This window comes from Glycine max, chromosome 15 (assembly GCF_000004515.6).
Source record: "Glycine max cultivar Williams 82 chromosome 15, Glycine_max_v4.0, whole genome shotgun sequence".
NCBI classification, from domain to species: domain Eukaryota; kingdom Viridiplantae; phylum Streptophyta; class Magnoliopsida; order Fabales; family Fabaceae; genus Glycine; species Glycine max.
Window position 1 is genome coordinate 51836689 of NC_038251.2, and position 22551 is coordinate 51859239.

General features: G+C 31.7%; 2 protein-coding genes and 1 non-coding gene across 4 annotated transcripts; 1 reads left to right on the forward strand and 2 right to left on the reverse strand.

Moving 5' to 3' along the window:
* Window positions 1-1525: 1525 nt before the first annotated feature.
* Window positions 1526-5636, reverse strand: LOC100808852 (GDSL esterase/lipase 5). 2 transcript variants are annotated; one of them, XM_014767493.2, is made up of 5 exons: window positions 5191-5636; window positions 4623-4660; window positions 2626-2859; window positions 2258-2510; window positions 1526-1915 (listed from the first exon to the last, which is right to left on the reverse strand). In XM_014767493.2, exons 1-5 carry the CDS (start codon window positions 5453-5455, stop codon window positions 1680-1682), a joined length of 1026 nt encoding a protein of 341 aa, XP_014622979.1. In that variant the 5' UTR covers window positions 5456-5636; the 3' UTR covers window positions 1526-1679. The 2 variants fall into 2 exon arrangements, with proteins under 2 accessions (XP_014622979.1, XP_003546833.1); XM_003546785.3 differs by having other exon boundaries at window positions 4623-4744; window positions 5191-5496.
* MIR10405D (microRNA MIR10405d) lies at window positions 2897-2992 on the forward strand. The gene has a single exon (NR_161727.1). It is a non-coding gene; the product is annotated as a microRNA MIR10405d (primary transcript).
* An 8582-nt stretch (window positions 5637-14218) lies between the features above and the next one.
* On the reverse strand, window positions 14219-18581 carry LOC100809397 (GDSL esterase/lipase 5-like). Its single transcript, NM_001255686.3, has 5 exons — window positions 18310-18581; window positions 17701-17822; window positions 15319-15552; window positions 14951-15203; window positions 14219-14609 (listed from the first exon to the last, which is right to left on the reverse strand). Exons 1-5 carry the CDS (start codon window positions 18572-18574, stop codon window positions 14374-14376), a joined length of 1110 nt encoding a protein of 369 aa, NP_001242615.2. The 5' UTR covers window positions 18575-18581; the 3' UTR covers window positions 14219-14373.
* Window positions 18582-22551: the final 3970 nt, after the last annotated feature.

Here is a 22551-nt window from a genome sequence, read left to right on the forward strand (position 1 = left end):
AAATATTTGTAAAATATTGTCAAATATGAATAAATATTATTAATATATTTTTGTGACATTTTATCAAATATTGTATATAGTCCATGTTTCATAAATAAACCTCTAGTGACATGGATCATATCCAATATTTAATAAAATGTTAGAAAACACATTAGTAATATTTTTTAGATGTTGGCAAAAGTTTTTAATAATATTTTTATTAAGTGTTAGATAAAATAAATTACTAAAGGTCACATTTGTAGTAGTCTTTTTCCCATTCCCTCGGCCTATTTTCTCCTTTTCTACTGACCCTAACCCTGGAGGTCCTTCGTGGTTCTAGTAGAAATGCATGAAATAGAGGATGAGCTGCCCAAACTGGAGGCTGAGAATTGTAAAGGAAAAGTATTTGTATCTCAAAGATTCTGAGAAAGTCAAAATGTACTAGCTTATTGCACAAGTAAAACCCTCAGATTACACTGTCAAAAACTGGCTAAGGATTACTAAATCATACGACAAAGGGTTCATGACATTCTCTATCTCAAAATGATAGAGGAGAAGAAGGAATCATCCGCTTGATTATTTTATTGAGCTCTTGCTTGATACTTCCCCAAGTTAGTGTTGTGATATTTTTTTGTGTTTGGCATCGAGATTGATTTGATTTGTGTGGATTGTGACTATTGAATAGTTGTGTAATTTTTTTATTATTGCTTGGAGGTTTTTTAATTCACATGATAGTGAATTTCATGTTGCATCTCTTCCTTACATCCTAAACTTCAAGGTTATGCCAGAGGGGTGGGATGGCATTAGCAAAGATGTGGACGGCATTACGAGATATACAAAACAGAGGATGAAATGCTTTATCGAGACTTCGTTGTGAAAATTAACTTCAACAAAAAGAAAGTCATTAAGTTCGCTTCCTTATATACGCAAAGGTCCTTTGCTCTCTTGTATTGCGATCTCATTTTTGGTAATCTAGATTTATTTGATTAATGTTTATTAGAACCAATTTTTCGAGAGAGAGAGAAAGAAAAAGAAGATAAGAAATTTATGTCATTTGTGCTTATAGTCCGAGAAACACACAATAAGGATAAGTAACATTCAAAAATCAATTTTATTAAATCGTCTTTTATTTCAATTAGGATGATTTTTTTTCTTAAAACCATCATTATTTTGAGGTTTTAAAGACAATTTTACAAAAATCGTCTTTAAAATATTTGTAATATTTATACAATTGTCACTGTTGTTCAAATAATGAGGATTTTTCAATAGCTGTCTTTAAATATGTTTCGTAAAAAATATTTTTTTTTAGTAGTAATTGACTTTAAATCATCTCTATATTTATGGAATATACAACCGCTAGAATGTTTATTGCAGCTAAGGCAATTACACTAGCTTCATTTTGAATGGCATATGGGTTCATCAAATTCCAGTCGGGGTAGTATTCTGGTTTTATGTTTAAAGTGTACTGATATTCATTTAATAGGGGATTCATATTTTGTAAGGGAACTTGTTTATAATCAACCTTTTTGCAGTGCAAAAATAATAATTATGAATTCAAGTCATCAAGACCATTTTATTTGGCAAGCTCAACCCACTTATTGAACACAAAATACCAGAGTGAACCAAAATACAGAACTTGGAAACAAATTTATCATGATAATAGGTCTTTCTTTAGATATATCTTGCTTGGTAGAACATATTCAAAGTTCAAATAGTTGCTTCAGATTGTAAGGACTTGTGACAGTGCGATTTGCATTCCATATCAACTCGGCGAAATATTCACTAGCTCTATCAGTAAGATGATGAGAGTCGAAGAACAAATGTTCATTGACATTGTCACATAATTCATATTCTTTTATCCCTTTGTTCCCTCCACAACTATCCACTCCTCTATATGGTCCACTTCCACAACATCCAACGCTCGCTACTTTGAAGCCTTCAATTCCCAAAACGTCAAACAGAAAACAATGAATACAGTGTGCTAAATCAAAATTAGACTTAAGTATGTTTTTAATTTTTATAATATACTTGTTTTATGCATTTAGTTCTTATGATTTTTTTAATGATTTTGGTCCTATAAATTTTTGTTTCGCAGTTTGAGTCCCTAATGATATTTTTTCTGTTCTTATAAAATTGCAAATTTTTTATATTGGTCTATTAGAATATATTCATTTTAGTCCCTGTTATTTAAAAAATGTTAAGTCTATAATCTCCTATAGATTGTTGACGATGATTTTGGTATATATATATAGAGAGAGAGAGAGGTCAATGGTCATACCATATTTTGTAGGATTGTTGAACACTTGAGAAAATGCACTATAAAAATCCATGACTGAATATTTGAATCCCTTGAGCTGTTTCTCTAGCTCGTGAAGCCTTTTTGAGAGTGCATTGTTGTGTAATCTTGCTATGGCTGAAAATTCTTCAAAGCATGTGCTTCCATTATTGACCAAAATTCTTATGGCAGGGGAACAACCTATCGGAGGCACATTAAGAAATCCAAATTTCTTTCCACCAATATTATAAATTTCCTAAAAGCATATCATATAATATTAAGGTTAATTAGAATTATGAATAAAAATAGGAAGTTAAAGAGAACATAACAAGCAATTATTTCTCAACAATCAATTCAAAGTTTGTACTCACTTTGATCGCGTCTGTGAGGTTTCCAATTACAATGTCTACAAATCCTTGATGATCAACCGGAAGAAGTACACTGGTTGAGTTTGGATCCAGTAGAGAACCATAGTCATTGGCTCCAATGTTAAACAAGTAGACAGATTTGGACAGTATTTCCTCGGCTATTGCATGCCCGAATCTTTGACTAAATAAATTCTTTACATTTTTTAAGTAACTTACCTGAGTTTTGAGGTCTATCACCTACATACATGTCAAGGATAAAACTAAGACAAAAATTAGATTTGTATAATCCATACAATCATTTTTATAAGAAACAATTAATAATATAAAATATATTATCATTTGTTTCTTATAAAAAGGACCAATCAAAAATAATATTTATATATTTATCCAACAATTTTTTATGTATAAAATTAGGTCAATATATTTTTTATGACATTTTAGTGACTTTTTTATACAAGATTCTCTTATATATATATATATATATATATATATATATATATATATATATATAGTCAAATATGTTTTGTTGCTAACATTTGTTACAACACTACTTCTAAAATTTAAAATTGTGACCAAGTAATTTATGAGTTACAAGAAGAAATTTGACTTTTAATTGTAACGGATTCTCAAATTACTCTTAAAAACACTTAATTGAAGGTGAATTGTAACAAGATTTAGAGATAAATCGGAATTAAAGATAATGAATTTGAAAATAACAAGATTGGCTGTAAGAAAAAAGTCAAAAAAGATAATTGTATTGATTAAGATGGTATTCTGTTAGGTCATTACTTAGTTATCTAACCATCAATTTTGGCTAGTTTACATAGGATTCAACTAATTTTATGTTTAGTCGCATTTTCTTTGTTCCTATTTTTTTTTTCCTATTTTCAAGACATGCTCAGAGTCAAGCTTATCATCCCACTGAAACTTCAATCTTACCTAACTCATCGTTCCTAGCTAATTTTTTTGGATCCATGATGAGTAAAAGTTTCTTGTGGACTTTGGTTAACTTCAATTCTTCCAAATCATTTAATTGTTTAATAATAAAAATTCAAATAATTCAAAATAACTTTGAATTTATTTGCCTTTTCATCATCCTTATAATTCGGCAACAATCTTGATGTTTAACTTTTTCATTTTTAAATTAAGCTGTATATAAAAGTTAGTTCGACTTTTCTATTTTCAAATTAAGTTATATATGCCAAATTGGTCATCATCACAATTCATCCATGGGGTGTCATACTGTGCCATGAGACTAGTCAAGACACGGGTCAAACATGCCAACATGGGCGGACCAAGTAATCAAAGCATGGAAAGAAAATAAGATAGAAATTATGTATTATTTAAATAGATAGATATAATAATAAAAATTATTAAATTTTTTCTTCTATTATTTGATTGAATAGAACAATGAAAAGTCGCAAAATAAATTATTTATTAAAATATAATTTTACACTTTAATTAAGGAGGGGCCTTTTCCCAAAAAACATTCAATATATACAAAGATTAATAAAAGTAATGAATTATCGAGAAATGAGATGAGTAAAGTCCGAACTATATCAAAGACATTTCAGAACTCTAATTAACCCTCACATGTTAGTGTACCTTAATTAGATCTTACCCGTACTTGGGAACATAACTCACGTGCCCATCATTAACAGAATACATAAAATTTCAATCATAAGTTATGTGCTAAAGATAGAGACGTGATTGGTCTTAATAATTTTATTAGTGACGCCAAATGATAATAGGATGAATGATCAAAATATAATATATATATATATATATATATATATATATATATATATATATATATATATATATATATATATATATATATATATTCTCCTTCCGCACTCTTCATCAATTTCTTAAACTTTAGATAATTAATATTTTTTTTTTCAAATTACGTGTTTTTATTTTCCATAAAAATTGAAGAAAAGATATTTGAGTTTATAATAACTCACACATTATTTAATTAAATTTGATGATGGTCTTACCATTCCCTGGGATGTTTCGCGCAGAGCACCGGCCCCTCCTGAAGCAAAATTGACACCATAGACATATTCAACGTGACCCGGATGCAGATACGGTGGAAGTATAGGCAACTTAGCAAGCTCAGCTAAAAATAAAATAAAAAATAATATAAACGTAAGTGCTATTTATATAGTTCAAATTACATTTGTACAAAGTTGCACCCACGAAATGAATATTAACCATATATTCAATTCAGAATGAATCATTCACCAATTGGACTTTTTGGTTAAGAAAAATGTTAACAAAACTTCTTTTTTATTAGTTGAGATTCACTAAAAATAATAAATTTTGTGCACTTCACACTCTATTTAATGGATTTCTCTCTTAATTTGATAGCTCTCAATAAATTGTAATTCATAGTAAAAAATATATTAGAGGATTTACTGCTGGTACTTCTGATTAAGAGAAGAAAGATAAATCATGAATCATGTTTTTTTATGATTACTAACTTGGTTTTCTTAATCAGTATTCACAAGAAATGATATTTTTTTTTTAATAAAAAAAATCAACAGCATATGATAAAAATCATACCAACGGCATCTGGTATCATGCGTCCATCAGAAAACCTGCCAGAAGGGTATTTGAAGAAAGTTTCTCCATAGGGAGGATAGTTTGCCTGGTAAGAGGTGGTGGTGTTGATGTAATTGTTGTTTCCGTTATCAAATAGCGAATCTCCTAATATGAATAGTGCAGCATGTTTCTCAGGCAAGCATGTGGTGATGCTGCTATGGCAGTGTGTCATGATTTGGATAAAAATGACCAAAGAGAACTCCAACAAAGAAATTGAACCTGCCATGGTTGCTACTTAGTCCTACGTATGTGCAAGGTTCTATATATAACCTAGGTAGGTGCAAGGTGTTATATATATATATATATAAATATAAAATTTGTCCAGCCTCCATTTTGATTTCTTTGACACTTTCTCTCGTTTTTTTTCTTACCATGCAATGCATGGGCTGCTATGTTAGTTTTATGTAGGGAGTCGCTAGGTGCACCCAACAATTTTTAAAATTCTCCAAAGTGTCCCTGCTCCTTCTTTCTCTCTTAAAATACTTTTCCATGCACAATGCTTCCATTTGGTGTGCACCTAGGTTTTAAAAACGGCACAGTGTTTCCATTTGTGCATCCTCTCCTAATTCTTTTCTCTCTTCGATGCGGAGTGCTTCGCCATATTTTGTTCATTTCCTTGTGATCGGTTTGGTTCGGTGAAGGTACCAGTGTTTAGTGTTAAGGTGGTCATCGGCGACATACGAGGTACGTAGTGTTGGGTTTGCATTCTGGTGTACCGCAGATCGCGTGGATCAATTTGATCCGTAAGAAGTTTATGGATCAACTTGATCCGCATGTAGATTTCATGGCTTCGGATCAAGTTGATACTTACGAATCAAGTTGATCCGTAAAAGACTTACGAATCAACTTGATACGTAATAGGCTCTATTTTTTGAAATTTTAAAGTTTAATTTTGTTTTTAAATTATTACTTTGTTTGTATTGTCATTTTTTATTTGAATTGTTTATAATTGTAGAATGAAATAGGGTTTTGGCTTTTTACTAATGATGAGTTATTATATATAGTTTTGTATGTTATGTGTAGTTCAGTTATGTGTTGTATGTCTGTGTTGAAATTTTTTATTTATTGTTAAGATGGACAAAGATCAGTGGATGTATGAAAGTATAATGTCTGAAGAAGTGGATATGAATTATGAAAATGAAGAATAATATGGTGTGAATGAACCACATGTTGATTGTTCGGATGCATTCAATACTTCTCAGGTAATAATGTTCATGATTGTGAGTGTTTTAATAAAATGAATATATTGTAGGAAACTGAAATTATCTGGATTGGTTTGTAGGTGTTTGACAGCCGAGAGGATGTTTTGCGGTGGGCTCGATCCCTTGCTTATGAAAATGGATTTGTGGCGGTGATTGTAAGGTCTGACACAAACACAGGTAGTAGATGAAAGACTTCATTTGTGTTAATTAGCTGTGAAAGGAGTGGCGAGTATAGGTGTAGGAAGAAAGAATTTGTTAGAAGAGACACTGGGACTAGGAAATGTGGGTGTCCCTTCAAGCTTCGTGGCAAGCCAGTGTTTGGAGGACAAGGCTGGATGGTGAAGTTGATTTGTGGGATTCATAATCATGAATTGGTCAAGTCATTAGTTGGACATCCATATGTCAGACGATTGACTAAAGCTGAAAAAACACTTATTCCTGATATGACAAAGTCAATGGTCAAACCAAGAAACATTCCGCTGACTCTGAATAAGCACAATGCCAATAGTTGTACGACCATCAAACAAATATATAATGCAAGAAGTGCATACCGTTCTTCCATAAGAGGAAGTGATACTAGAATGCAACATCTAATAAAGCTTCTTGAACAAGATCAGTATATTCATTGGCACAGATTAAAGGATGAAGATGTGGTTCGTGATATCTTTTGGTGTCACCCTGATGCAGTGAAATTAGGCAATACATGTAATTTGGTGTTTTTGATAGACAGTACCTACAAAACAAAAAGGTACAAACTCCCACTGCTCGATTTTGTTGGGATGACACCAACTGGGATGACATTCTCTGCCAGTTTTGCATATCTGGAGGGTGAACGTCTTAATAATTTGGTTTAGGATTTAGAATGCTTATGAGGTATATTTTTAAGACATGATGTCCTCCCTGGAGTCATTGTCACTGACAGAGACCTAACATTGATGAATGCAGTGAAAATTGCATTTCTTGAGTGTACAAATTTGTTGTGCAGCTTTCACATAAACAAGAATGTGAAGGCCAAATGTAAATCATTAATTGGTCAAAGAAATGCTTGGAAATATGTCATGGATGCTTGGGGAACTCTTGTTGATTGTCCTTCGAAGCAGCAATTTGATGGGTGCCTAAAGAGGTTTGAAATGGTTTGTTCACCTTGACCAATGTTTGTTGATTATGTCAAGGATACATGGATAATCCCACACAAGGAAAAATTTGTTACCCTGTGGACGAATAAGGTGATGCACTTAGGGAACACAACAACAAACAGGTATGGAATTGTTCACTTATTTCTATTAACGTTGATGAATTGATGGATTTTTATTGTTGTATATGTTTATTGTTATTTGTGTATTTGAAATGTAGGGTGAATCTGCTCACTGGGCTTTAAAAAGAGTGTTACATAATAGCTTTGGAGACTTATGCAGTTTCTGGGATGCCATGAACAACATGATGACGCTACAGCACACGAAAATTAGTGCATCATTTTAAACAAGTACACATGTCGTTGGACATGTCTTCAAAAAAACCTTATACAAGAGGCTTCTTGAAATGATTTCAAGGTATGCTTTAAATCAGATTGCTGCTGAATTTGAGTGTGTTCACTATGCTGGCAAGAATCCTTCCACTTGTGGTTGTGTGATGAGAACCATGCACGGTCTTCCTTGTGCTCGAGAGCTATCCAAATATGTTGTTGGTTGCATCCCACTAGATTCAATCCATATGTTCTGGAGGAGACTCGGTTTTTCAGACCAAGGGTTATCTGAGCCCGATGTGAGCATTAAGGAAGTAATGGAAACAATATCCAAAAGATTTGAAGAACTTGATATTTGTGGTAAGTTTACTCTGAAGACTAAGCTTTGCGAAATTGCATACCTTTATCAAAATTCGATGTGTCCTCCTCCAGCAAAGTTTAACACAAAAGGTGCACCGAAGAAACCGATGAAAAGAAACCCAAGGTCAACAAAGCGCGATCCATCTTACTGGGAGTATGTAGATGCTTTTCATTCTACGTAAAATAGCAATTATTTAGTGAAGCGTAGTGCATCATCTTCTGAGCAATCCAATCCAAGAAGGATCATGCCTATGTTGGATCAATTTCAGCCATTTATCCACGACTTCATTGATAACATTGTTGATGTCCAAGCTGATAGAAACTGTGGGTATCGGTTGGTTTCCGATTTATTAGGTATGGGTGCAGACTCTTGGTCGTTGGTCCGCACCTATCTGCTTATAGAACTTGACAAATTCTCAGAAGACTATATCAAACTCTTTGGTAGCACGAACAAATTTAAGGAATTAAGGATGTCACTACATGTTGATGGGTTAACCAAGGTATTTAATTTATGTTTTTGATTTTTAAGACTTAACTTCAAAATTAACTTCGACGTCTATATTTGTTTCATTCAAGTCACTATGGATAAGTGGATGGATATAACCGACATGAGATATGTGATTGCATCAAGGTATAATGTAATCCTTGTATCCTTGTCTCACTAATAAAGCATGACGTTCTTTCCTCTTAGAAGTCAACCACCGGGAGATTCTTCGGTGCATCGCATAATTTGTATTGGTCACGTCTATGACAATCATTTTGTTCAGGTACATTGTAGATATAATTTTTTTTTATATATTTATGCAATCAGTTGTGTACAATTGAGTTAATATTTCTTTTGCATGTACAATAGATTTATTTAAAAGACCGTTGTCCTTTACCGCCGGTAGTATTGTTATGATCTAGCAATTGTAGAAGTAGTGGCCAACTCCATATATTAGTAGAATGCAACATTATAGAAGCTTCACGATGTACAAAAGAAACTATGTTGACTTAAATGATGATTGAAAATGTACCTTTGAATGATTGATTGTTTTGAATTTGAATCTAACATTAGAGTTATCTGTCTTTGTTTATTTGTTATGTTAACATAAAAATTATTAGTTAATTGTTTCTTTTTCGAAGAAAAAAAATTGGTGCAACTAAAATAAAGTACGCATGTATGATAAATCGTTGTCTGAGTTGACAATACATTGGGAAATGCAAGCGTGTTGGCATAAAGCATGATAGGACACTATAAGACTTGACTACACATTGGGAAATGCAAGCGTGTTAACATAAAGCGTGATAGGACATTGTAAGACTTGACTACATATTGGGAAATGCAAGCGTGTTAACATAAAGCGTGTTAGCATGCCACATCATTGGTGTGGTTGACAACACACAAAGAAATCATGTGCACGAGTATGTATTTATTTTAAAAAATTGAATCGATGATACTGAAACTCATATATATATATATATATATATATATACATACATACATATATATATACATACATACATATATATATACATACATATATATATATATCACACAGCCGAATACTGTAAAAAATCAAACATTCATTCCTAGCTCAACTTTTTGAACAAAGTATGGCATTCTTGGGAGAAACAAGCAGTCAAACAATTGTGAACTCCACATTAGGTTTTATTTTTCCAAATGGTTCCATTGTTCACAACGACAGTGGTGTTTATTTTCAAACCTCCACTCCAGTACCTTTTCGAGTACCTAACGCTTGTGATTTTCAAACGCTAAAAACTAGAATACACAATACCCTTCAGCTAACTAACGGACAATATTTGGATAAAATTTACTAGCGACAACCATTCACAGATATAGGTAATCATCTTCGCTTTCAATGTATGCAACTAAAAAATGATGATGATGTTAACACAATGTTAATGTGTAATCATCAATTTTCAAGTGTTGGTCCGATTGAGTTATTATGCACCATTGGTAGAACACCAGATGGTATATTAAACATACTTGAAGTCACTATGACCCCTACTCATGATGTCCTGCTATATTACAATGGGAGGTGGAACATGCCACGCCAAAATGAGTTTGTTGGTTACTCGTTCACAGGAAAAAATCACAAAAAGTTTGACATTTTTTCCGGATGTACCATGAATGAACTAAAGGATTTGATCAAACAAGTTGCACCTCATGGGATTCCCCCTTATGATATTCATGAAACACAAATGGTAAGACGATTATTTTTTCGACAACCAAGTCACTATGAGTATTCAGATAAAATTATCAAATTCAAAATTATTGAACTGAAAACCAACGATGACATGTTGAAGGTGTTAGTGCATTCTAACTACTGAAAAAAATTTGGCCTAATAGAAATTTTAGTTGTTTTTAGTAAGCATGTAATCAAAATGGAAGATAATATGTCATTGTCGCAAAATTAGCATCACTTAGTTGTCGTATTTGATGCTAATTTTATTTCTTTCGACTCTGTTTAAGTTAATGTAATATTTGAAGTTAATGTAATATTATTTTTATGTTTGGAATCACTACAAGAAACAAGCTCGTTTGCCAGGGGCGGATTCCCTGGGAAAAGAACAAAAAGCCCTGGGAAATGGACGTTTGCCAGGGATTTTGCCAGGGGCTGAATCCCTGGGAAAAACGCCCATCGCAAATCAGTTTGCTAGGGATTTCACCCCTGGCAAAAAAACGAGGAGCTGGCCCTGGCAAAATTCCTGGCAAAATCCCTGTCTTAGCCCCTGTCTTCTCACTGACGCATCTGCACACTTTTCTGACGCGCTGCTGTACTGACACAAGTCAAATCATACAGTGCCAGGGGTTTTGCCAGGGGCAAACCCCTATGAAACTTTATATATTTTTTTTAAAAAAAAAATTTTAATAAATAATTTATTGTAATAAAAATCATTTTAATTAAAAAAAATTATTTAAAATAATTAAAAAAATCGTTTTTTTTAAAAAATTGTTTTTGAAATATAATTAATTGTTTTAAAAATCATTTTAAAAATGTTAACATCATATATTATATATAAACAGTTTTATATAAACAGTTTTATTAAACAGATCATGCAAAATTAAACAGTTTTATTAAACAAAAAAATTATACAGTTTCTAATTAAACAGTTTTATTAACAACAAAATTCGAAATATATATAAACATCATATATTATAACACATCATGCAAGTAGAAACATCATATTTTCTTTGACAGATCATGCAAAATTATAACATCATATATATAAACATCATATATCTAAAATTATAAGTAGAAAAATTACTAACTTGTTGAAGCTTGATAGAACAAATTCAGAGAGCAAGGAGCAGCAGGAGGAGGCAAATTTGGACACTGATACAATAAAAAATATTTATGTTAATAAGTAGTAACAAATAAAAACAGAAAAATATAATAAGTGAAAAGAGTGTTACCAAATTATAGAACAAGTGTATGAACTGAATGATAATGGACTGAAAATGAACTGGTGAGGATGGAAATGGAAACCGAAAATTTTTCTAAGTTTCAAAAACACAACACTGAGCATGAGGATAAACACGCGGTTTGGCTATATAGTGTAAAAAAACCCAGGGAATAACTCACGGAATGCCCCTCGCAAAACAACAGAGTCAAAGGCTAACCTCCTAGCTTCAGCTATATGAGCAGAACGGTGCAGCTAGGAAAGCAGGGATTCCTTTTTGCCAGGGGCTGCAAGCCATTTCCGAGGGGTAACACCCCTGTCACGTCTGGGCCGCACAGCTTTTTGCAGTGCATGGTCATGTCGTGTTGACTTATGAGAAGATTCCGTCAGCTTTACAGAAAACGAGGGCATACCCGTGTGTTTGGCCATGTGAAAACAACATGCTGTTTTAAAATTCATTTCCCGCTCTTTTTTTTGCCAAGGCTTTTGTATTTTTGCGAGGGACAAACCCCTGTGTAAATGTAAGTGGTCCCAGCCTTCTCAAATGTCATTTTGCCAGGGGTTTCCTTGGCTTAGTCCCTGGGAAATTTGCCAGGGGTTAATGTCCCTGTCAAAAATCCCTGGCAAATGGGCATATTTCTTGTAGTGAATGATTTTATGTTTGAATTCGTTCAAATTTTATGTTATTCGTATTCAAAAATAAAATAAAATCCCCTTCTAAAATAAAAAACAAAGACACAAGCTTCTTGCAGATCAAGTTGACCCGCAATCTTGTTACGGATCTAGTTGATCCGTAAGTCACTTGCAGATCAACTTGATCCGCGATAGGCTTACGAATCAACTTGATCTGTAACAAGCTTGCGGATCATCTATGTCAACTACGGATCAAATATAGCTTATGCGGATCAACAAAAACCTATGCGGATCACGTCATAACATACGTGGATCAAGCTGAATGACCTTGGTGCACAAAAACATTTTTAAAAATACACGGAAATATTTTTGCCTTTTCACGTAGGGTGCTGGGTGCACCAGCAATAATGTTGGGTGCACCTAGCAACACCCTTTTATATATAAACTATAGTATAGTATCTACGGACATATATACAGATAAGTTTTAAAATTAAATTTATAATATAATTGTATATATTTAGTTGCAATTGTATAGAACTTATTATATGAAAATTAAAACTACTCTTGATGTAATTACTTAGTAGTCAACTACTCTTGATGTAATTTTTCTTCCTATCTATTTATAATATTACATTTGCATTATCCTTTCTTGTACTTAATATTATTGTTTGTGACTTGATCACCCATTTGCAAAGTTTTAGGTTAGCGTTGGAAAATGTTATTTTCTATTAGAACTGGGAAAAGTATCTAAATAAAGTCATCACTAGGGATAAGTTGATATCCGTTTATCATGTTATACATCTTTATTCTTAATGCAATTTACTATTTTAGCTCTGCAAAGGAATTTGAGAGAGAAAATAGATAAATTAGGCTCTTTCATGTAGGAGACCAAAGTTAAAGTATACTAGTAGATGTAGGTGTAAATTGGAATAATTATAAATAGAGAAAAATCATTAAAATTACATCAAAAAGTAACTCTGGTAAGCTAAGTTTCCAACATTCTCATTTTCTGAATTTCCTTTTACAATAATATTGGATTTTCTCATCTTTTATGTCCTTAATTAATTCATGTTTAATTTCTCCTTTTATTTGATTTAATTTTCTGTCAATTTAAATTACTATTTTTTTCATAACCTTTTTAAATATATTTTCTTTAACTTCTTTTATTAATAAAATGTTCATCTACCTGAGTACAAACAAAGTCTTTGTGAATACGATACTTGAACTTCCGTTTTAACTTTACTACTTGGGACGAATTGGTACACTTGTCGATCCATTAACAAGGTGGAAAAAGAGAGAGAGAGAAAGAGAGAGGATAAGAAGTTTATGTCATTTGTGCTTATGTTACCCGGGGGAACACACAATAAGGATAAGTACCATTCAAAGACAGTTTTTTAAAATTGTCTTTTACGTTCAATTACGACGATTTTCCTTAAAATTGTCATCATTTTAAGGTTTCAAAGACGGTTTCACAAAAATCGTCTTTGAAATATTTGTAATATTTACAAAATTGTCACTCCTATCCAAATAATGAGGATTTTTCGATAGTTGTCTTTAAATATGCGTCGTAAAAAAATACTTGTTTTTAGTAGTGATTGGCTTTGAATCATCTCTATATTTATGGAATATACAACCGCTAGAATGTTTATTGCAGCTAATGTAATTACACTAGCTTCATTTTGAATGCCATTTGGGTTCATCAAATTCCAGTCAGGGTAGTATTCTGGTTTTATGTTTAAAGTGTACTGATATTCTTTTAGTAGGGGATTCATATTTTGTAAGGGAACTTGTTGGTAGTTGCTGGAACATTTTTTTTATTTGTTTATGTAACTTACGGTTATGGTAGTAATTGCACTTCTTGTGACAAATGATTACCCCTTAATATTAATCAACCTTTTTGCAGTGAAAAAAAAAAAGAAAGAAATTATGAATTCAAGTCATCAAGACCATTTTTATTTGGCAAGCTCAACCCACTTATTGAACACAAAATACCAGAGTGAACCAAGATACAGAACTCGGAAACAAAGCTATCATGATAATAGGTCTTTCTTTAGATATATCTTGCTTGGTAGAACATATTCAAAGTTCAAATAGTTGCTTCAGATTGTAAGGACTTGTGACAGTGCGATTTGCATTCCATATCAATTCGGCGAAATATTCACTAGCTCTATCAGTAAGATGATGAGAGTCGAAGAACAAATGTTCATTGACATTGTCACATAATTCATATTCTTTTATCCCTTTGTTCCCTCCACAACTATCCACTCCTCTAAATGGTCCACTTCCACAACATGCCACGCTCGCTACTTTGAAGCCTTCAATTCCCAGAACGTCAAATAGAAAACAATGAATAGTGTGCTAAAACAAAATTAAACTTAAGTATGTTTTTAATTTTTATAATATACTTGTTTTATGCATTTAGTTCTTATATTTTTTTTAATGGTTTTGGTCCTATAAATTTTTGTTTGGCAGTTTGAGTCCCTATTGATATTTTTTCTGTTCTTATAAAATTGCAAATTTCTTATATTGGTCTATTAGAATATATTCATTTTAGTCCCTGTTATTTAAAAAATGTTAAGTCTATAATCTCCTATAGATTGTTGAATGTTGACGATGATTTTGGTATATATATATATATAGAGGTCAATGGTCATACCATATTTTGTAGGATTGTTGAACACTTGAGAAAATGCACTGTAAAAATCCATGACTGAATATTTGAATCCCTTGAGCTGTTTCTCTAGCTCGTGAAGCCTTTTTGAGAGTGCATTGTTGTGTAATCTTGCGATGGCTGAAAATTCTTCAAAGCATGTGCTTCCATTATTGACCAAAATTCTTACGGCAGGGGAACAACCTATCGGAGGCACATTAAGAAATCCAAATTTCTTTCCACCAACATTATAAATTTCCTAAAAGCATATCATATAATATTAAGGTTAATTAGAATTATGAATAAAAATAGGAAGTTAAAAAGAACATAACAAGCAATTATTTCTCAACAATCAATTCAAAGTTTGTACTCACTTTGATCGCGTCTGTGAGGTTTCCAATTACAATGTCTACAAATCCTTGATGATCAACCGGAAGAAGTACACTGGTTGAGTTTGGATCCAGTAGAGAACCATAGTCATTGGCTCCAATGTTAAACAAGTAGACAGATTTGGACAGTATTTCCTCGGCTATTGCATGCCCGAATCTTTGACTAAATAAATTCTTTACATTTTTTAAGTAACTTACCTGAGTTTTGAGGTCTATCACCTACATACATGTCAAGTATAAAACTCAGACAAAGATTAGATTTGTATAATCCATACAATCATTTGTATAAGAAGCAATTAATAGTATAAAATATACTATCATTTATTTCTTATAAAAAGGACCAACCAAAAATAATATTTATATATTTATCTAACAATTTTTTTTATGTATAAAATTAGATTAATATGTTTTTTATGACAGTTTAGTGAATCTTTCATACAAGATTCTCTCTTTTATATATATATATATATATATATATATATATATATTTATCGCGTGAAATAACAAGATTAGTCAAGTATGTTTTGTTGTTAACATTTATTATAACACTTCTAAAATTTAAAATTGTGACCAAGCAATTTGTGAGTTAGAAGGAAAAATTTGACTTTCAATTGTAAGGGATTCTCAAGTTATTCTGAAAAGCACTTAATTAAAGGTAAATTGTAATAAAACTCAGAGATAAGCGAGACTTAAAGATAATGAATTTGAAAATAACAAGATGGAAGACAAGTTCGCTACAAGAAAAAAAGTCAAAAAAATAATTGTATTTAATATATATGTTGTTTCAAATGTTTTTAAACACATATTTGTACATAAATTTAAGAAATAAATGTTTAAGATCGTATTAAGTTAGGCCATTACTTAGTTGTCTAATAATCAATTTCGATTAGTTTACATAGGATTCAACTAAATTTATGTTTAGTGGCATCCTCTTTGCTCTTATTTTTTCTCCTATTTTCAAGACACGCTTAGTTAAACTTATCATCCGACTAAAACTTCAATCTTATCTAACTGATCGTTCCTAGCTAATTTTTTTGGATCCATGATGAGTAAAAGTTTCTTGTGGACTTTGGTTGACTTCAATTCTTCCAAATCATTTAATTGTTTAATAATAAAAAATTCAAATATTCAAAATAACTTTGAATTTATTTTCCTTTTCATCATCATTATAATTCGGCAACCATCTTGATGTTTAACTTTTTCATTTTTAAATTAAGCTGTATATAAAAGTTAGTTCGACTTTTCTATTTTAAAATTAAGCTATATATGCCAAATTGGTCATCATTACAATTCATCCATGGGGTGTCATACTGTGCCATGAGACTAGTCAAGACACGGGTCAAACATGCCAACAAGGGTGGACCAAGTAATCAAAGCATGGAAAGAAAATAAGAGTTTAGTCAATATTTATAAATAATTTAAGAATCAAATTGATCTAATGGTTTGGTCAAATGTAATCTACATAATGTGTATATTTTAACTGGCATAAATATGCTTTTATTATTTAGTATACTCATTTTATAGTTTGTCCTATAAAATATTTTGTTAATTTTGGCTCTGTAAAATTTTGTTGTATAGTATAAGTCTTTACTGATATATTTAAGTTCTTATAAATTAAATTTTTTTGATATAGGTCCTTATTATATTAAAATATATTTATTTTAGTCTGTATTTTTTTAGAAAACATGAAACCTATTCTCTAATGCATTTGTCATGCCATCAATGAATAATGACAAAGACGAAAACCATAAAACCAAGGAAAAAATAAGAAAGAAGAAAAAGTGAATGGAAAGAAATAAGATAGAAATTATGTATTATTTAAATAGATAGATATAACAATAAAAAATTATTAAATTTTTTCTTCTATTATTTGATTGAATAGAACAATGAAAAGTCGCAAAATAAATTATTTATTAAAATAGAATTTTACACTTTAATTAAGGAGGGGCCTTTTTCCCAAAAACCATTCAATATAAACAAAGATTAATAAAAGTAATTAATTATGGAGAAATGAGATGAGTAAAGTCCGAACTATATCAAAGGCATTTCAGAACTCTAATTAACCCCTCACATGTTAGTGTACCTTAATTAGGTCTTACAGGTACGCGGGAACATAACTCCCATGCCTATCATTAACAGAATACATAAAATTTCAATCATAAGTTATATGCTAAAGATAGAGACGTGATTGGTATATATATATATTCTCTCCTTCCACACTCTTCACTCAATTTCTTAAACGTTAGATAATTAATATTTTTTTTCTTCAAATTACATGTTTTCATTTTATTATCCATACAAATTGAAGAAAAGATATTAGAGTTAATAACTCACACATTATTTAATTAAATTTGATGATGGTCTTACCATTCCCTGGGATGTTTCGCGCAGAGCACCGGCCCCTCCTGAAGCAAAATTGACACCATAGACATATTCAACGTTACCCGGATGCAGATACGGTGGAAGTATAGGCAACTTAGCAAGCTCAGCTAAAAATAAAATAAAAAATAATATAAACATAAGTGCTATTTATATAGTTCAAATTACATTTGTACAAAGTTGCACCCACGAAATGAATATTAACCATATATTCAATTCAGAATGAATCATTCACCAATTGGACGTTTTGGTTAAGAAAAATGTTAACAAAATTCTTTTAATCGAACTTCTTTTTTATTAGTTGAGATTCACTAAAAATAATAAAATTTTGTGCACTTCACACTCTATTTAATGGATTTCTCTCTTAATTTGATAGATCTCAATAAATTGTAATCAGTAGTAAAAAATATATTAGAGGATTTACTGCTAGTACTTCTGATTAAGAGAATAAATAAGAAAAGCTTAAGAGAAAGATAAATCATGAATCATGTTTTTTTTTTTTTTATATTTACTAACTTGGTTTTCTTAATCAGTATTCAGCAGAAATGATATCTTTTTTTTTAAAAAAAAAATCAACTACATATGAAAAAATCATACCAACGGCATCTGGTATCATGCGTCCATCAGAAAACCTGCCAGAAGGGTATTTGAAGAAAGTTTCTCCATAGGGAGGATAGTTTGCCTGGTAAGAGGTGGTGGTGTTGATGTAATTGTTGTTTCCGTTATCAAATAGCGAATCTCCTAATATGAATAGTGCAGCATGTTTCTCGGGCAAGCATGTAGTGATGCTGCTATGGCACTGTGTCATGATTTGGATAAAAATGACCAAAGCGAACCCCAACAAAGAAATTGAACCTGCCATGCTTGCTACTTAGTCCTACGTATGTGCAGGGTGCTATATATAACCTAGGCAGGTGCAAGGTGTTGTATATAACCTAGGCAGGTGCCATGCTAGGTAGGTGCCATGCCATGCTTGCTTCATTACGACAAATATATCCTAGGTAGGTGCAAGGTGTTATATTTATATAAAATTTGTCCAGCTTCCATTTTGATCGACTTTCTTTGACACTTTCTCTCGTTTTTTTCTCACCGTTCAATGCATGCATGACCTGCTACGTTAGTTTTATATATAAACTAGTATAGTTTCTACAGACATTCATATGGATAACTTCTAAAATTAAATTTATAATATAATTGTATACATTTAGTGATAATTGTATACAACTTATTATATAAGAATTAAAACTAATAAAATTGAAATATATAAATTAAATTATTAATAAAATTGAGAAAAAAGATAAAATATCCATTATGAAAGTTGTCTCCCTAGAAACCACCATTTATCATACAACACACCCTAGTAAGCATCAATCATCTTAGTAGAAAAATTCTCATCCTTGTTTACTATCAGAACCACACCAAATTCTCACCAAATATCCTCTTGTTAGTCGCTCTATACACAAGTAATCATCAATTACGTACATAGCAGTATATCATATCACTATTACAAAAAGAAGATTTAACATCGATAAATTAACATTAGTTTTTGACAAAATCGATGTTGAGTTAAATACAGTGACATAATTATAAATAATGTATATTCGTTAACATCGATTTTCTAAAAATCGATATTAATTTACTGACATTAACATCGGTTGTTGAAAAACCGATGTTAACATTCATTTGTTAACATCAGTTTGAAGAACAGATGTTAACGTCTTTTAATTAACATCGATTGTTTATAAAACCGATGTTATTGTATGATATGTTAACATCGGTTTCTCTCAAAAGACCGATGTTAACCTTAACATCAGTGGGTTAACATCGGGTTTTTTATTGAAAACCGATGTTAGACTTATATTTTAAAATATCATAACGCGAGCCCTACTTTCCTTGCACTTTCTTGTCCATGTAATTAAGCTTCTTCTTCTTCTTTGTAACTGCAAGGATCTTAGTCTTCTTCTTCTACGAAACCGTGACACCTCGCCACCTTACCTAGGTACAGGTTTCGCGATTCTTTGTTGTCTTTAACATGTTGTATTGTTTGTTTGTTTGAGAAACTGGTGCTCACTGCAAGGATGTTTGTTTGTGTGTGTTGTAAGGATTTGGTTTGTGGAACTCGTGGTCATTGTTAGGACTGTTTGGATGCTGACTTTGCAATCCATTTGGGGTGCTAACTTGTGCTCGCAAGGTGTCATTTTGAGTGAGTTAATTCAGAGTGATTTGTGTCCTTTGAATGCTTAATGGCTAGGTAGGTAGGTGTGTGTTGTAATGCGCATAGCACCATGACAAATGTAACAATGTTCTACTTTTGATTTTATTGTTGTGTGTTTTGAGCTTTGAGGAGTCACTATCTCACTTGATTAATTTGTTGGTCATTGTGCTTTGTTGTTGTTGGATTTTTCACTTCTCAAAGACCTAGAAGGTAAAAGCCAATTTAAGAAATAGGTAAAAGCCTAGATGACCCTTTTGAAAGAGGTAAATGAAAGGAAGACAACTATTGCATAGTTTGTTGTCTTGAGTCATTGAGAGGGGAAGTGTGTGTGTTGAGGTCTTTCAAAAAGTGAAAACAATCTCTATCTATAGGAGACAGTGACAGAAACCCATTTAAGAAATAGGGTCCCTAGTGCTTTGATAGTGAGAGAAAGAGAAAATAAAGATGAGAAATTCAATGGATTCTCAATTTGAAAAGAATCAAGTGAAAAGATGACTGTGTAAAAAGAGAGAGAAGAGAACAAATCCCGGGCATCTAAAATATGTTAGGATTTGAAACTATTGAGTCACACGCACGCTCCATGAACTAATGCAACATCAACTATTCAACTCGATCTAGGTACAAAATAACAAAATTGAAACTTGAATGAAAGTAGAAATATATAAAACAATTAATACTGTCAATTTGTATACACACAACAGGAGTTACACATCCATAATTAACAATTGAAGAATATTTTGTAAGCCTTGGATTGGAACCAGCCTTATTCAGTAGTAGTGCCTCTATATACATTATTAGAAATTGCACTTTCAACATCGGTTATTTAGGGCATTCTACATCGGCTCTAAAACCGATGTTGAAAGTGACGATGTTGAATGTATCATCGTTAACATCGATTTTCAAAAACCGATGTTAACATAAATATGATAACATCAGTTTTCTAAATAACCGATGTTAAACACAAAGAACTATAGCAAAAAAAGTGTATGCATGACGAAAGTTGACATCGGTTTTATAGTAAAACCGATGTTAATGTTATATATTAACATCGGTTCTTTAGAAGAACCGATGTCAACGTTGATGATGCATATACTTATTTGTTGTACGTCTTTGTATATAACATCGGATATTCATAGAAAACCGATGTTAATGTAAAACTTTAACATCGGTTATTTATAGATTACCGATGTTAACATCCGTACATTAACATCGGTTATGTATAGATAGCCGATGTTAACTTATGTACATTAACATCGGTTATGTATAAATAACCGATGTTAACATAGAAATGGTAACATCGGTTATGTATGAATAACTGATGTTAATGTACAAAAGTTAACATCGGTTTTCTATATGACCGATGTTAAGGTTCATGTCGACATCAGATTTTGTAAATAACCGATGTAGTTTACCATATTAACATCGATTTTTGTTAATAATCGATGTTGTTTTCAAGTATTTTTTTATATAGACTTTCTGTTTTTACAGTAAATCCAAAATTGTACCTGTAAAATGCAATTTCAAGTCCAATTCACAACAAATAAACATTTTATTATGCTTTCAAGCAGTTTTAATGATAATAAACATCAAATAATTGATTTATCATAAAGAACAATCATCAAATGAATTCAATGTTCGTATTACATAGAAAATGTCAAAAATGTTAAACCAAAGTAAACTAAGCTAAAGATAATGTCCCTAAATCCTAGGTTTGATCTCTAACTCGGAGATAAAACTGTGCCCACTGGATCCGCAATGCCTTTAATCTCTTTGGCTCCAATGGTCTAGGATCGTTAAAATATTGCATGATGAAATAAATCATAATAAGTTAATAATGTAATACAAATTATAAATAAATCGATTTTATTTTAAATAAACTTACCGCTTCCCAATTATTCCTAAAAGTTCCTAAAATGATGGTGGACATTCAGTGCATCACATAGTAGCCGCACTCAGTACTTCCTTTTTGTCTATTACACTAAATACATAATGAAATTTGGATATTAATTAAACAACTAGTGTACAAACACATAAAGAAATATATATAAGTGGAAGTTTTATGTAAATGACGTACCTTGACGACAATCCACCTAGCAGGAGCCTTTGATTTAGGCTATGGAGCATCATCAAGACCTTTTAAAGCACTGTTCTAGATGAGTAACAATTAAAAATTGGTGTTGTACGTTGAGGTATTTCAATGCAAATGTATTGAAAAGAACACTAACCTATTAATAATCCCCTTAAGGTAGTTGTCTGGCCTGTTATGCAATGAACAAAACCAGACAACTAGGTGTTCCTTGGGCAGGATGACCACCATCTGCCAGTGTCCGCTGCAGTGGAGATTAATATGGGTTAGTACATTAGTAAACATTAATTAAATTCAGTTATTTTGTGACTTACCCATTTAGGTAGGCTCCAAGATAGACATCGCGTTTTGAACTCTACATCCAAGTCTTTATGTAACTTTCAGATTCAAACTGCGATTGCCCAGACCTCTAAATGGACTGTGGCTCGAGGAATCCATAGATATCAGAATTCCCCGCTCGCATACATGTCTCAGTGAGATGCCTATTTATGTTAAGTCAAAGTTAAATATTTATGAATTGAAAGCAATAACTTAGGTA